Source organism: Mucor mucedo (assembly GCF_025094135.1).
Source record: "Mucor mucedo strain NRRL 3635 chromosome Unknown EV154scaffold_12, whole genome shotgun sequence".
Classification (NCBI taxonomy): Eukaryota; Fungi; Mucoromycota; class Mucoromycetes; order Mucorales; family Mucoraceae; genus Mucor; species Mucor mucedo.
Genome location: NW_026252296.1, coordinates 397,967 through 413,862, shown reverse-complemented (window position 1 = coordinate 413,862; position 15,896 = coordinate 397,967). Strand labels below are relative to the sequence as shown.

General features: G+C 38.4%; 8 protein-coding genes across 8 annotated transcripts; 5 read left to right on the top strand and 3 right to left on the bottom strand.

Moving 5' to 3' along the window:
• Positions 1 to 968: 968 nt before the first annotated feature.
• On the top strand, positions 969 to 1,989 carry EV154DRAFT_559673 (uncharacterized protein; the record flags this gene model as incomplete). Its single annotated transcript, XM_051605564.1, has 4 exons — positions 969 to 1,350; positions 1,413 to 1,516; positions 1,566 to 1,880; positions 1,975 to 1,989. The coding sequence occupies 4 exons, from the start codon at positions 969 to 971 to the stop codon at positions 1,987 to 1,989; spliced, it is 816 nt and encodes a 271-aa protein (XP_051461672.1).
• Positions 1,990 to 2,030: 41 nt separating this feature from the next.
• Positions 2,031 to 2,603, bottom strand: EV154DRAFT_559672 (galactose-binding domain-like protein; the record flags this gene model as incomplete). Its single annotated transcript, XM_051605563.1, has 3 exons — positions 2,031 to 2,354; positions 2,418 to 2,508; positions 2,569 to 2,603. 3 exons carry the CDS (start codon positions 2,601 to 2,603, stop codon positions 2,031 to 2,033), a joined length of 450 nt encoding a protein of 149 aa, XP_051461671.1.
• A 1,010-nt stretch (positions 2,604 to 3,613) lies between these two features.
• Positions 3,614 to 6,414, top strand: EV154DRAFT_413905 (RIC1-domain-containing protein; the record flags this gene model as incomplete). Its single annotated transcript, XM_051595584.1, has 11 exons — positions 3,614 to 4,116; positions 4,167 to 4,212; positions 4,267 to 4,313; positions 4,398 to 4,509; positions 4,568 to 4,732; positions 4,870 to 5,017; positions 5,209 to 5,297; positions 5,379 to 5,808; positions 5,872 to 5,966; positions 6,032 to 6,200; positions 6,260 to 6,414. The coding sequence occupies 11 exons, from the start codon at positions 3,614 to 3,616 to the stop codon at positions 6,412 to 6,414; spliced, it is 1,959 nt and encodes a 652-aa protein (XP_051461670.1).
• On the top strand, positions 6,337 to 6,882 carry EV154DRAFT_38429 (uncharacterized protein). The gene is made up of 2 exons (XM_051595028.1): positions 6,337 to 6,632; positions 6,682 to 6,882. The coding sequence occupies exons 1-2, from the start codon at positions 6,458 to 6,460 to the stop codon at positions 6,810 to 6,812; spliced, it is 306 nt and encodes a 101-aa protein (XP_051461669.1). The 5' UTR covers positions 6,337 to 6,457; the 3' UTR covers positions 6,813 to 6,882.
• A 381-nt stretch (positions 6,883 to 7,263) lies between these two features.
• Positions 7,264 to 8,798, top strand: EV154DRAFT_536302 (uncharacterized protein; the record flags this gene model as incomplete). The annotated part of the gene is made up of 6 exons (XM_051604127.1): positions 7,264 to 7,440; positions 7,501 to 7,872; positions 7,925 to 8,006; positions 8,064 to 8,375; positions 8,437 to 8,657; positions 8,706 to 8,798. 6 exons carry the CDS (start codon positions 7,264 to 7,266, stop codon positions 8,796 to 8,798), a joined length of 1,257 nt encoding a protein of 418 aa, XP_051461668.1.
• Positions 8,799 to 8,932: 134 nt separating this feature from the next.
• Positions 8,933 to 13,430, top strand: EV154DRAFT_599455 (uncharacterized protein). Its single transcript, XM_051607115.1, has 6 exons — positions 8,933 to 9,166; positions 9,230 to 9,493; positions 9,552 to 9,727; positions 9,785 to 9,916; positions 9,998 to 12,390; positions 12,455 to 13,430. The coding sequence occupies exons 1-6, from the start codon at positions 9,071 to 9,073 to the stop codon at positions 13,231 to 13,233; spliced, it is 3,840 nt and encodes a 1,279-aa protein (XP_051461667.1). The 5' UTR covers positions 8,933 to 9,070; the 3' UTR covers positions 13,234 to 13,430.
• EV154DRAFT_437146 (uncharacterized protein) lies at positions 13,385 to 14,361 on the bottom strand. Its single transcript, XM_051596847.1, has 4 exons — positions 14,321 to 14,361; positions 14,135 to 14,259; positions 13,899 to 14,072; positions 13,385 to 13,839 (listed from the first exon to the last, which is right to left on the bottom strand). Exons 1-4 carry the CDS (start codon positions 14,352 to 14,354, stop codon positions 13,450 to 13,452), a joined length of 723 nt encoding a protein of 240 aa, XP_051461666.1. The 5' UTR covers positions 14,355 to 14,361; the 3' UTR covers positions 13,385 to 13,449.
• Positions 14,362 to 14,698: 337 nt separating this feature from the next.
• On the bottom strand, positions 14,699 to 15,652 carry EV154DRAFT_38362 (AMMECR1 domain-containing protein). Its single transcript, XM_051595025.1, has 3 exons — positions 15,466 to 15,652; positions 15,293 to 15,412; positions 14,699 to 15,232 (listed from the first exon to the last, which is right to left on the bottom strand). Exons 1-3 carry the CDS (start codon positions 15,570 to 15,572, stop codon positions 14,884 to 14,886), a joined length of 576 nt encoding a protein of 191 aa, XP_051461665.1. The 5' UTR covers positions 15,573 to 15,652; the 3' UTR covers positions 14,699 to 14,883.
• Between the last annotated feature and the right edge of the window lie 244 nt (positions 15,653 to 15,896).

Sequence of the window (15,896 nt, the reverse complement as noted above, 5' to 3'; positions counted from 1 at the left end):
ATCAACCAAGGTGTAATATAAAACATGATATACTCTTTATCTGCTTAATAGTTAGGAGCTGTAATACGAGCATCACATTGACCCTTCAGTACATTTCGTTTTTTAGCTGATAACTATTTAAGTTTATATATTCGTTCAAATTATTTATATTGCCGGGCCCTGTCGGCTGACTTAATGAAGGCTCTGTATCAGGAGCTCCAGTCAAATTTATTAAAAAGGAAAGTAATTCAAACAAGAAAGACACTGTAATTTTATGTAGATAACAAGGGGTAGGTGACAGTGTCAGTTTGTTAGCAGACAACAACTTAATATATAGGCCTGACGTTTGGATGTCAAATAATGATGGGCCTTGATACCTCATAATGTTTGATCAACGTGTTTCTTAAGGACGGCTAGAGTGCACGTAGACATAAGGTAGTATCTGGTGCCTTAACTGTCCCTGAGACTAGACAAGAATATACAAGTTTACATAGACAAACATAATAATTAAGGGACACGTAATGTTCCAAAACGGCATGATTTATCAATCTGGATGCCATCACTAAAAGTACCTATAAACCATTTGATCTACCACCATGCTTGCCCCTTTTATCCTCCATGATCTGAAATCTAACTTGAAATACCAGATATACTTACATTACGAATTACTGAGGCTTACAAGCAATTTACCATGGTAAATTTGTGAGGCTAAAGAAGGTTTACGTGGGGTTATCGGGGATCGTTGTATTCAAAAGTAGTGTGACAAACAATCGTATGGTTGATTTAAACAAACGTTAAAATATCTTTACGAGTCAGAAGCCGCAAATTGCATCAATGTGTCATGCCTTATCACGAGGCTGAGCTCGAACAATAAGAATAATGAAGTGGCGTAAAAAAATAATCCGGGGCTGATGATTTGCCAAGTCCTCAAAAAATCTAAATGTAGAAAAAATGCAGCAAGTAAATTTTCATTTACCTTTTTATTCAACATGTCTCATGATAATTACGAATTGCCCTCTATATATACAAGAAAACCGGACAACACTACTCACTATGACTCGGAGGACGAAGAAGAGGAAATAAATATCGGGGGAAACCATGTCATGTCGTCGACTTCTGCTTTGCCAGCGAGACGCAATGCTTTCCGAGACATTCATGTGGAAGACAATCGATTAGCATGGTTATTGTTGGGAACAGCACTATCGATATTAATTATGACAGTAGTTCCTGTTCTAAGCGATATCCCAAATATCACTCCTTGGTTTCCCGGGGATTCTTTGTTTCGCTTCTTTGACCCAATTATAACTTTACCCTTAAATTTGTTTATTATAACCAGAGCTGATGTTATGACAAGTGGAAGGTCGAATTATTGTAAGTCTATACTGCATGGCTTTCTTTTACGATATCGAACACATTGTTTTTCTTTTCTATAGGGGGGTCTCTAAGCGAGGCAAGTGTTGTATGGTTATTGTGGTCATTTGGTGCTGCACTTTACGTCCAATTTCACGGAGTTCATACAGCCAGTGCAATGTTCAAGGTAGGAAATACTTGTTATTTCGCATTGTTATGACTGACGTTTATAATAGCATCCTATACAAGATTTTAATTTGGCTCATCCCGATTTGGTGGCCCAATACCCAGTGTTATACGAAATGTACTCAAACATGAGAGATTTATGGGAGCACTATATCGCACATTATTTATACGCGGGGGGTGCCATGATGATGAGCTGGGTTCAGTTATTTGCCTTCAGAAACCAAGTGCATGGTCCATTACCAACTACGACAAAAGTAATTTGGTGTATTGGAAGTATCTTATATGGCGTATTATTAGCAGGCGTGGCAATTGAATTTCCTCAAGGATTGATTGTCGGATTAGTGTATACTATTGTACTTGGAACCGTTTGTTGTTGCATGGTATTATTTAATCCAGTTAGTCTGCCAAGAGGTGGTCTATTTACAATGGGAAGGCGTATGGTAATACAGTTTTATTTAGGAGCTTGCGTTTTAGGCTTGCTAATTATTGTGATTTGGATTGGAAAATTTGGCTTGTTAAACAGAAAAGCTGCCGGTATCTAAGACCTTACCAAGGATATCCAACTTATAAACTGTAATACGTCCATAAAAATCTGTACTTTCTTCAAAAATAATTTTGACTCTCTTTAAGCCTTCCGTTGCTGGGAAATCAAAAGTTTGTGTAGGGTTGATATCTTGAGGATAAAATCTGCCGATTTCTACACTATAATCGTTGGGTGAATTAGGCGTACTTCCTACAGCAATACAGTTTTTGCCAACAAATCCACCTTGAAACTGTAAAACAATGCTTTCTACTGATACAGGCTCAGGAAAATCCAACAAAATATTTTGAGGGAGGCCCTAATTATGTATATGTTTGTTTGCTTTTCGCATAAAAAATAGTATTTTTAAAACAAGGATTACCTGCTCAGTATTCCAACATGTCTCTTCACTACCATCAATGAGATTTTGTTTACCATAGTTGGCGGTATCTCTGTTCAGAACCGAACTTACTCTATAAGACCATTAAAGGCATTAATTGACATGACGTTATTTTATTTTAGAATTGTAATACTTTATACGTGTGTCCGAGTTAATTAAGCTAGTCATTGATTTAGTTTTACAAAAAGAGAGAACAAAGGGTAACTGAATAAAAAAGTTCTATAGTCCAACAGTGACTGCCCAAAAGTAGAACTGTAATTATACCCAAAATCCAAAGTGTGTTTTCTATTTCAAGCCCTTTTCTTTCCCAAGTAACCTGTTACAGCTCGAAAACGTTTATTATGTACTGGCTCAACGGGATAGCAAGTCAACTTTCACTTGACTGTACCGTCCCTAAAGATAATAAGAACATTAAAGATGAAAAAGACAAACTTTCGTTTTCCAAATCACTCGATATAATATCTATCAAACCGTCTCATCACGCGTCCTTATTTATAACATGTACACGATCAGCCATCTATTTGTGGTCAGTCAAGGTAAGCATGATGTTCCCCTACTTTTTTATATTGCCATCTAAACATAACTTTTTTTTTATACTTGTGTAAGCCAACTACTGTTCTAGCTTTTGTGCAACGTTCCGAAAATCATATCCAAGAGTTTGGCGAGAATATCGAAATAATATGGAAACCCGACGCATCTTCGATTGTAGTCCAAGTAAGTTCATTCACAAAAAAGTTGGATATGCGTCTAATGTTTATATTAGACCAAAAACAATTATTTACTTTTATATGCAATAATCTCATACGACCAACGATCATTTGAATTCAACTTTCCAAATTCCACACATGCTTTTGTCACTGGTCCTGGCGAGGGAAAGGGGCCAAGAACAATGCTAATTAAGTTTAGGTTGGCGATCCGAATTGATGCTGGTATTGCATGGTAAATTTTTTAAAAAGATAATTTTTACATGAAATTTATGCAAAAATTCGGTTTTTTATTATAGTGGTTCCTCGTCCGATGACACCTTGATTATTGCAACAAAAGCACCTTCAGCTATTCAGTGTATATCGTGGAATCCTCAACAAGTGAATGCTACAAAGACATCTGTGCTTAATAGACTTGGGATTATGGAAAACGAAGATACAGAACAAGTATCCGATATTATCTATGATAAACTTATGAATATATCAGTATGGATATCCACAGAAGGGCGTGCTTATTTTGTTCAGAATAATAGCTCTTTGTCCAACCAAAGACGTGCATCTGTCAACAGCAGTAACGGATTACCCTCAAAATCCATCACTTCACCCAGCGTTCCCACCTTCGAAAAACAGAATTATTGGGCTGGTGTATGTTTCCACAAGGAAAATCATAAAGCAACTGCAGTTTCTGTCAACTCAAAGTTTTCATTAATCGCAGTAGGAACAGATAAGGGTATTGTATACGTATATTCAGCGCAAAATTATTCCTCGACACCAGTATTATCCCATACATTAGTGTTGACTTCTTGGTCGTCACAAAGTTCGAATGCACAAGACAATTCAGTAGAAACGCTTGAATGGACATCAGATGGATATGCAATTGCCGTTGGATTTAAGCGACGAGGATTGGCAGTGTGGAGTGTATATGGAGGCTTACTTTGCTCCTCGAGTGAAATGGATGATGTCTTTGATGGTGAAAAGTAAGCAAGAAGTAAAGTAAAATTGTCCTGATTCTGACTGAAATTTATAGTGCTGGTAAATTAAAAGATACATACGTAAAAGGAATCTGCACACTGGTAAGATAACACGGTTTCATTGAGAGAATATTACATACTTAAACAACAAAATAGTTTTGGGGACCTGGAAACCATCAACTTTTCGTTTTATCAGGGGACCTGTCAAAAGATATACCTACCAAGTTTTTTACAATCCCGTTTGTTAAATCTGCTTTGACGTCTTATTTACATTCGGACAATGCTAGACGAGGACTGCTGCAAACAGATGATCGAATTTTGCTCTATAATAACGGCGGAGATTACCAGGAAAATAACACAACAATCGATCCAGCTGCTGTAGCATGGACACATATCCAGGTAATGGTACTTTCAATTCATCGCTTTATAGATACTCACCTCTTTTTAAAATATAAAGTATCCCGCTTTATACATCACAGATCATTGGCCAATTCGATATACATCAATTAGTTCGGACGGGAAATTTATTGCGATTGCTGGTAAGCGAGGTTTTGCACACTACAATGCTATCTCCAATCGATGGAAGTTGTTTGGTAATCAACAGCAAGAGCAAAGTTTTCTGGTAAGAGGCGGTATGGTATGGTACAAGCATGTGCTGATTGTTGCTTGTGAATCGCTTCAATCAAAAACGTATGAGGTAAGCGGAAAAATTGAACGGGAAGAACATGAGTTCATCATACTGATGCTTTTAAAAAAAAGATTCGGATGTATTCTCGCGAAAGTAATTTGGATAACGCATACATCTTATATACCGAATCCATTTCCAATATTCCAGCTTATATGACTCTTTGCGGAAGTTTTTTGCTGGTGTATACTTCAGAAAACGTATTAAATGTGTATAATATTTGTTTGGGAGCCAGTAATAATAAGGGAGGGACGTTGGCTCGATTAGAATTGGTGAGACGTATCTCTTTAAAGGGAATCGTTGCTCGAGTATCAAGGGTAAGAAGTATTAGTTTATTCAATGCATTTAACGGAGGTAAAAAAAATTATCTTGAAATATGACGGAATACTTACCATATAATATTAATTATACAGATCAAATTCATTCTATGGAAAACGTTATTTCATCCAACATTATGTTACTGGTGGATGGAAAATTAATTATTTTATGCCCCAAAACTTCTGTAAGTTTTTTTATATTGTGTATATACATTTGTGTGTACTGACGGCAACACTAGGAAGATAATGACAATACAGATCTGAAGAACGACGGACCTTTATCAGCACCCATCAATCAATTCGATATGCACATCATTCACCAGAAAGCCGAATATTATTGGATCGGTAGAAAGAGTGTTGATAATTTGATTACGTCGTTATGGATAGCTGACGGAAAGGGGTTAAAGACATTTACCAACCTTTTATTGGGACGTGATTTTGATTATAATACGTATAATCAAGATATCTCGGACAGTGAACCTTCTACACCAACAACACCGGGGTTTCTGTCTTCATCTAGCTTAAATGTAGCTGACATGGGAAGACCGTTCTCTCTAGGCTACCGTATGGGTCCAGATGGCCTGTCGCCGTCTAACTCGATGGGTGATATGGATGAATGCTCCAAATGGAGAACAAGCGATTTCGATAATCTTAATAATTTGTCCATTTATATCCCTCTTGATTTCTACCCGCTCTGTAAGTCTATTTGTTGTTGTTTTCTTTTTGTGCGATTGGTTGGTAACTGACGTTTATTTTTAGCTATACTTTTAGATAAAGGCATTATTGTGGGCATCGAACAAAATATTTCGTATCGAGATTCATTAGGGTTTGTATTATTCAAGATGAGCCCAAAGGTATACCAATATATATAAAAGAAATATATAGAAAGCATAGAGTACATAGACTCATCCTTTGTTAGATGCATTTATTTTTGCACCATATCCTAAGATATCTATTGCAGCATGATTTAGAGCAAGATGCAGTTCTCTTCGCACGAGCCTACGAGAAATTTGTTTATTTTGGTCATGCTCTAGAGATTCTACTTCACACTGTTCTCGAAGAAGAAGCAGGTCATGACTTGGGTGATGGTACGGAACGTTAATTGCGATATATACAGATAAAAAGAGACTAACCGGGCTAATGATAGAGGCAATCTTGCCATTGGTTATTAAATTTTTGGACCAATTTCCTCACGCTTTGGATGTTATTGTGAGCTGTGCTCGTAAGACCGAAGTTGCTTTATGGGATCACTTGTTTTCGGTGGTTGGCAAGCCTAAAGATTTGTTTGAAGTAAATGGGTAAATTTAGTTTTCGTTTTTTATTTTTGCTAATATTACATGTGTAGATGTGTCTGTCAGATGGAAGGCTAAGAACAGCAACATCATATCTGATTATTCTTCAGACCATGCAACCGCTAGCAATCGGTGGAAAAGATACGATTCGACTGTTGCAAAAGGCCATGGACGAAAATGACTTTGAACTATGCAAAGAGCTGGTCCGCTTTTTGAGCTCAATTGATAGTAAGTGAACAATATTTAGAAGGGATCTTCAAAAGACTGATAATTTTAGGTTCTGGGCAAACACTTCAAGAGGCATTAAAAATGATCAAATCTCGCATGGAGAATCCGCTATCACCAAATAGTACTGACGTTCAAATAGACAAAGTAGCACAGAGTATGCACAACTTGAGTAGTGCTTAAAAGTAAAATAAAGACTGTATACCCCTTGAATTAGTGTAATCACTTACAAATTCATGTGACCCCAAATTTATAGCTTACTCTTTTTATTTTCTTTTTTTCTTTCGCCTTTTTGTTGCTTTTTTCCTCTTTTCTATTTAAAAACTAAAGAAGAAAAACTAGATCGCTTATTTACATGTCTAATGAACGTTTTTTGCCATTGACACAGAATGACTTGATGGATAATTCTGAGGAAGATCTTGAAGAAGAATATGTAAAGTGAAAGAAAATCTTAAAAATAAAAATAAAATAAAATAAAATAAAAATTTACAAAGATTTTTATAGTTAGATTCTGCACTGAAAAATAACAAATTTGGGCAGGATCATTATGAAAGCAGTAACGGTAGTAGTAAATAGTGTGTCCATTTTGTTCATAATATAAATAAGTCAATTAAAAATTTGTTTGTTAGAAACCATGCAAGACGATGTTTGGTTCCCGTCAGCACAGGGTCCAACAGATAAGCCGTTATTTATCAATGAAGAAGCCCTGATGTTATTATCTTCTGATGACGGTTTAGTTAAACGAGCGGGTATGACAAAACGGACCAAGAAAAGATCACAGCAGATACCACACAGCGGGTACGGGTCATGTGTAAGTGTGCCTATATCACCAACGAAAAGATAAATTAGCTAATCCAATCAAATTAAATAGGATCCCACATTAAATGCATCTTCGACCTCAGTTGACTATAGATTTGTGTATTTTTCTTCATCCTTACCTTCAGCTATTCACACCAAAAGCCTCGCAGATCTTGTACCTACCATTACTGAGAATATCCAACAATGCTTTTGGATTGACATTCGTAACCCTACAGAGTCAGAGATGAAGCAGTTGCAATCCATTTTTTATATTCATCCCTTGACTGCCGAGGATATCACGACAGAAGAACCGCGAGAGAAATGCGAAATGTTTAACAATTATTATTTTATTTGTTTTAAAAGTTTTGATGCAGATGCATATTCACCGACTTATTTGCAACCAGTTGGATTATATCTATTAATATTTAAAGGATTTGTTCTTACCGTAAGCAAACTAGCCCGTGTGTTTGTAAAGGAGCTACTAATAGCAATTTTAGTTTCATTTTGGATCATTACCGCACCCTTCCAACGTGAGAAAGCGTATGCTCCACCTAAAGGATTCATTGGTCGTAAAGCCAGGTAAGACAAAAAAAAAGTGGACACTAGTATGTTTTTAGGTGTGCTAATTAACTGCAGATTGGATATGTTATGGATTGTTAGATGACATCATTGACACGTTTGCTCCCTTGATAAGAGCCATTGAATTTGAAGTGGACTCTATTGATGAGCTAGTATTAATACTAAAAGAATCTGAGCAATCTGATATGCTTAGAAGAATTGGATATTGTCGTAAAAAGATGATGAGTTTGTTACGCTTATTAGTTGCTAAGTCAGATGTGATCAAAACCCTTATCAAGCGAGGCGAGGAAAAGAATGATGATGAATCGGTCAAAAATCATCGACCCAGTGTTAGCAAAGATGTGATTATCTATTTGGGTGATATTCAAGGTAAGAAAGCAGAAAAAAGTATCACGCATAAATATTGATTTTTTTTTTTTTGCATGAATAGATCATATTGTAGCCATGTTGCAATCCTTAAATCATTACGAGAAAATTTCTTCACGATCTCATTCTAATTATTTGGCTCAAATATCGATAGAAATGACACAGACGAACAACGAAATTAACGACGTGTTGTCTAAATTGACAGCACTTGGCAGTGTTTTGATTCCAATGAATTTAGTAACTGGTCTATGGGGAATGAATGTTCAGGTACCAGGTCAATTTCAGGTAAGTCGTTCTATTAAGATCGTCATTATTATTCTAATTATGTTACAGGAGGATTTGACTTGGTTTTTTTGTATTATGGCATCTATCCTTACCTTTTGTATTATGTCTGCATTGATCATGAAAAGTTACAAGATACTTTAAACACCAGCTTTGTTTTTTTTTAGAAATTCGTCACCAATCGTTAGGGGAACACGTGACCTCTCTCAACGCCCACACAATCCGTATAAATGGTCAAAAAATAAAATAAAACTATTATTCTTTTCTCTTTTCTTTTTGCTCTTGTTTCTCGGTAAAGCATATTCATATATCCACAACAACCATTAACTCGTGTCTAGATATACATATACAAAAAGGAACGCAGGACGCAACTATAAACAGAAAACCAAATAGACTTAAATAATTATCTGAGAAATATGTCTTCTGACGAAGAGGATTCCGATTGTCCATTGTGTATGGAAGAGTTGGATATTGCCGACCGTAACTTCAGACCTTGTCCTTGTGGCTATCAGGTTTGTACATGCTAAAGCTTCGCATCCGCCCAAAAAAAGGCACTCATCACTTTTGTAAAATAGATCTGTCGTTTCTGCTGGCACCACATTAAAACTAATTTAAACGGTCGATGCCCTGCCTGTAGAAGATTATATAGTGACCAAATTGTCGAGTTCGTGCCTGTCAGCGCAGAGGAAATTGTTCGCTTAAAGAAGGAGAAGAAAGAAAAGGACCGTCAAACACGAGATATGAGAGACCCTAGTAGAAGACAGCTGTCGAATGTGAGAGTCGTTCAAAAGAATCTTGTTTATGTCCTTGGTCTTAGTTTAAAGCACGCTACCGTGGATGTAAGTCTCACCCCTTCGCCTCCTCTCATCCCATCGTGTACTAACATGTCTAACATAGAATGAGTTCTTCAAAAAATACGGACGCATCGAGAAGGTTGTCATCAGTAAACGTTCTGCTCCTTCATCAGGCTCTAATTCATCTGTCGGCATTTACGTTACTTTTGCTCGAAAGGAAGATGCCGCTAAAGCTATTGAGGGAATGAACGGTATGGAGTATGATGGTAAAACTCTCAGGTAAGTCTTTTTAAATATTTGTTATATACGTGCCCTTTTGCTTTAACTAAAAGTTAGGGCCTCTTACGGAACAACAAAGTACTGTACATACTATCTGAGACATATGGCTTGTCCTAATCCCAATTGCATGTACTTGCATGAACCTGGAGATGATGTTGACAGTTACAGCAAAGACACTGTAGCTATTGGGTAACTCGCATATTAACGAATAGTATTTGATAGTCTAAATTAACTCCTATTTTCTTTTTTTTTCGTGTCTTATTATTATAGAAGTAAACACGCTAATTCGTCAACCAGTTCCAGCAGTGCAGCAGCAGCAGTTTATCCCAATAAACGTCCTGCCACTGCTTTGAAGACTACACTCGCTACTTCTTCCAGCACAACTACGACTGCAGTTACTCCTGAGATCAGACCTGCTACGACGACAGTACCACGTACATGGGCACCTATTCCAAAGGTTGTTCCTCCTCCACCTGTTGTGATTCCAAAAGAAGAGCCGCCAGTGGTGGTCCAATCTCCTCCTCGGCCCCCTTCTCCCCCCTTCCAAGAAATTACCAAATCTTCTTCATCTACGATAAAGAAGGCCGCTAACATCGTACCAGTAAAACCTAGCAAAGCCAGTTCTTCCAAGAAGCCTGTAGCAGAAAAATCCAAAAAGCTCGTCATTCCATTGGTGATGGAGGAGGATGAAAAACCCGCACTTCCCGCTACCGCATCTTGGGCCAAAGCTCAACCTGTGGTCAATCACGAGAGTGTCATCACTCCTGCTAACTTTGGCCCTTCTTTATCCGATGCTTTACACGCACCTCAGAAGCCTAAACACGCTCCCTCTCTCAAGGTCAAAAAGGAAAAGAAAATTAAAGGTAAAATGGTACGTTTGGAAGAGTTTGAAGAGGCAGAGAGAGAGGCTAGAATCGCAGCTACTAAGCCCAAGACGGTTGCCAAACCTGTTACTCCTGTTGTCGTTCATGAAATAAGACCTATTCAAAATGATGCTAGATCGACGGATCGCATTGAACCACCACAGCCGTCACCACCAGCTCCTATAGCATCGCCTGTCGTAGTAAAGAAAGAAGTTGAATCGGACGTAGTCGAGGATACCGATAAGCCTGAGATGGTAGAAATCAAGAAGGCTGCTTCTGAAAACGTAGTTGAGGAGGAGCCTATGGTTGTTCGTGAAGAAGAGAAGGTGGATGTTGTCATGGAATATGATGAACCTCAAGTAGATGAAGAGATGGATTCTATTCCTGATGATATCATTAACAATGTTTCCCAGGAGGAGATTGAATATGTTAAAGCTGCGCACGATAATGAGAAGATTGAAGATCTTGCTTCTTTGAATGATGATATCATCAAAGCTTTTGATAATGCTGCTAATGAATCTTCTGAGAAGGTTCAAGCGGATGAGAATCGTCAAAAAGAAGACAATGGCAGTAAATCCGAAATTGATGTCAGTGAACCATTGCCTCAGACTATTTCTTCTCCTATGGCTGCCATGGATAGATTATCTGCTTTAGTTCAACAAGAGATCATGACTGATTCACCTGAACCACCTCAATTCGACGAGAACGTTATTTCTCAAGAACAGCAACAGGAACAACAACAACAACAGCAGCAGCAGCAACAGCAGATGCAACAACAACATATACAGCAACAACAGCAACACATGCAACAGCAACAAGCTTATCCCCAAGGAGGGCCCCCTCCTCCACATCCTGGCATGAATAGATTTGATATGGGTATGGTCATGCAACCTGATAATCGTCGTTCACCTATGCCTCCACCTGGTCTTGGTAATGTTCCCCCACCTCCACCTCCCGATTGGATGAACCGTAGCTTTGACCCGTTCAACGGCCAAGATCCATCACTGATTGCAGCACGTCGTTTACAACATTCCCAACGTATGCTGGAGGCCAGTGGATTATTTAATGGCGGCGGATTTGGTCATCCACCTGTTGTTCCACGCTTTGGTTTCTCTCCTGACTTCAATCATGGTCCTTCTGGATTCCATCCACATCAACCCCCACCTCCACCTCTTGGTATGTTCCCACCACCTCCCCCTCCGCATCCGATGATGAGAGGACCACCTCCTCCACCTCCTGAGATGATGAATATGCAACCATCCTTTGGCCCTCCACCACCACCACCTATGCAACAAATGGATGATTTACGAAACGAATTTGGTAACATGAAGATGAATGGAGAGGATCAATCACGCGAAGATTTTAGAGCTTTATTGCCTAATGTCAATATTAGCTTTAATAATCTTCAAGAAAAGAGAAGGGCGGAAGAGTTCTATCAGCAACAATTGATGCGTCAACAACAAATGCAGAGAATGTCAGCAGAGCAAGGTGATATATCCTCCCACAATGGCCCTATGAGACATCCATCTTTCAATTCTTTTTCTTCGCAAGAAAAGATTTTATTAAGATCTCCCGGACAATGGCAACAGCAGCAACAGCAGCAACAGCAGCAACAGCAACAACAGCAACAACCATGTCCTCCTGAGCCATTGATGGAAAAAATGGATGAACAAGAAGTTAAGAACCCTGATGTCAGAGTGGAAGCACAAAACTTCTTTGGCGAGTTCTTAAGAAAAGCCGCTTCTTCTACCCCTCAGCCTGAAATGTCTCCTAAGAAGGAAGAACAACCTGTTCCACCTGGTAAGTTTTTTTTTTATATACCGTACAATATATATGTGCTAATTTGTTATATTATGCGTACCAGCTGCCTTACCCTTTCAAGATCCTGCTATCATGTCTGTTCGTTTAAATGATGCTCCTGTCAATGATGCTGTTCGCTCTCAAAACACGATTCTACAAATTTTAGGCGGTCAGCCACCTCCACCTTCGCCTTTGATGACTCTTCAGCAGCAGCAGCAGCAGCAACAGCAGCAGCAGATACAACAACAACATCATCAGCAGCAGATACAACAACAACAACATCAGCAGCAGCAACAGCAACAGCAACAGCAGCAACAACAACACCATCAGCAGCAGCAACATCTCCATCAACAGCAAATGCTTCAGTTCCATCAACAACGCCAACAGCAGCAGCAGCAGCAGCAGCAACAGCAGCAACAGCAGCAACAACATATTCACCACCAGCAGCAGCAACAAAGGCAGATGGATCCTAGGTTCATGATGGATCAACAAGGTAGAATGATGCATCAAGACGGAGCAAACTTCAATGATATGGGGCCTAAACACTTTAATAATATGTTTATGGGGCCACCACCTAATTTCCAACAACAACAGCAGCAGCAACAGCAACAGCAGCAGCAGTTTCACCAGCAACAACAAGGTAACATTCCACCTCCACCATCATCCTTTATGACTGGGTTTAGAGAACCAAATATGGGTATGATGGGTAGAATGGGGCCACCGCCTGGCATGATGAGACCACCCATGCCACCTCCACCTAATGATATGAGATTTAGACATGGACAGATGGGCAATGGTCAACCTCTACCACCTGGCATGTTTACTGAAGAGAGCCAACATTAAATCTACTCTGGTATATTATACAAAATCTACACTATTTCCATTTTCCTGTATCACTCCCAACATTTATAAATAATTGCGTTTTACTCTTTTTCTAAATTCCTTTTTCTTTTCTTTCTCGCACACATATACACACAACACTCAAAAATGACATAATTTTTTTAATAAACAGCTTTTTTTTTTTCTCTCTCTCTCTTTTTAATTTTACAAAGGCAGGTTTTATTTAGAGGGAGAATTGACAAAATTCATGCTGTAGCCACCACTTCCTGCAGGATCTTGCTGCAACTGAAAATTGTCTGTTGAAAGACCAAATTTACCCAACAAAGTGTTTCCCAAATCCTTTAATTTCCCCATCATTTCCTCTTTTTCAGCTTCCATTTTTTCCTTGATTTTCTTTGGTAATTCATTTTCTGCTCGTCGACATTCACGAAGGGTATATGCATCGCTTGTGGATTGCTTTAATTTCTTGAAGTCCTCTAGGGATTCTGTCATGGCAGTGGATGTGCCTATTTTCTCGTTGGCCTGAGCCCTGCGAAGTAAAGCCTTTGTATACTTTGGATCCAAAATAAGTGCCTGGGAACACATATCCCGAGCTTCTTTAAGTTCATTCTATGGTAATCCAGTTCTAGCTGCTGTTTTTTAAGGGTTTCTTTTTAGTAGTTTCTTACCTGTTTTAAATGACACGCTGCAATATTTCCAAAATAAATAGCTCGTTCTTTATACACTGACTCGGGACATGTCATTAAGGCATTCTCGTATTCGTCAATAGCTTTCTTATACTCTCCCTGCCCAAAAAATGCGTTTCCCTTGGCCTTGTATTCCATAGACTGTCTAATCAGCTCCTACACATAAAAGTTTAGAACGTTTTTTGTTTCTGTCATGGTTTGTCGTATTTCTTTCTTACTTTTAACTCTTCTGCTGGATACTCTTCGGTTTCAAAAAATATATCGCCATCCTGATCAGGATGAGGTACTGGTTTAGGAAGGTCTACAACCTCTTTAGGTGCTTCGGCTTGAGGAATCTCGACAACTATCGACAGTAAAAATTAAAATTGTTTCGAAGGGTAAATGGGCTCTTGCGTTCTACTTACTGGGTTCCTCGACAATTTCTTCAATGACAGCCATGACTTTTTTAAAAGAAAGAAATAGAAGAAAAAAAAATGGAGGGGGAAACCCAACTTTATTCGTGACTTGTTGATTACATACGTTACATTCAAAAAGCGCAGGTCTACTCCTACATCAGATTATGTATATCAAAGCTTAAGCCAGTATAATAAATTTGAAGTGATTCTACTACACTTAAAGCTTCTAATGCTGCTACATAGTTAGCTATCTTTGCTAATGGAATATAACTATTGGCCCCATAAAATGATGTTTGCATGAAAGATTTGTGTAACTATGTCTGTTTTAAGCACAGACCACATTTACGTACAGGATACCTTTGGATGGTTGATACGCGATTTGATGTATCCTGTCAAGCAAGCATGATGCTCGTGTCACGTATTTAGAGGTAACTATGTGTTAAATAGCTATATAGTAAGAATATAGCCTGGAAATGTTCTGTCTTTAGCTCTTTTTGCAGTGATATACTACTCTAAAGGTATAATGGGGCTGAAGCGATATATAGACAACATTTATTAAAAACGTGGTAAAGCTAATCCCCTTTGTAAGGCTGTTCCAATTTCTGAGATTGATATCTTGTTAATACAATAGCTTTTTGGCAGTACTCTTTCGTGATCTGGCCAGCAAAATGTCCTTTTCTTAATAGTGATTGAATAGCCTCTTCCTTTGTCCATTGCTGCTCTACCATGACCTCTGGTAGATAAGTAGCCGTTTCCTTCTGACCATTTAACTGGATAAATTCGATCCAAATGCCGTGTTTACCAATCTCCCAATCGAGATAGTCCTTCGCAACCTCAAAGTTTGTCAATAGCGATACTGCACAAGTTAAATGAGGAATCTCTTCCAGTGTAATAGGGCTAAAGCGGCGGTCTTGTAAAGCACTGTCCCATTTAAAATCAGTTAGAGTTCCCCCCGTGCATGACTATTTTATCCTATCAAACCTTATCAAAGCATATTTACGGAGTCCTCCGTGTAAAGCAAGAGGTGTAAAACTACCTATACAACCTCTCAAGTGAAGTTCCCCATCTCGAGTTTTTTTATGCCATGTGACAAACAATGGACTTGAAGAATGTTAAAAAAAAAAGTATTTGCATAATCAAGTGTTTATATTTACTATGGATCGTTTGGAAAGTTAGGCTTTGGATCAGGTTTCTTTTCCAAGTGTGCAATGAGCACTTTGAAGCAAAACTGTACGTGTTCTTCAGTGACAACAGACGTCATAGTGTTTAGCAAGTGAAGTATGGCAAAGATAAAAAAAAAATAGATAAAAAAAAAAAAACTCACTATTTATTATTTACACCCCGTATCAACTGAGACACTCTCGCTTGACAGTAAGACTATATCGTGGTTTTTATTTATCAGAAAAGAAAGTAGGCAATTCTTACAAAGAAAATTGCCCAAGTACAATTGCGAGAGATTTATTCTCTGTGAGGGCTCGCCCAGTTGTCTTTTGGCCCCTTTGTTTATTAATGACTCTAAGCTGGACTCTCGGAGAGGCCAGAAAAAAACATTTAGCTCTGTAAGTGATCGTCATCCCCAAGAGGG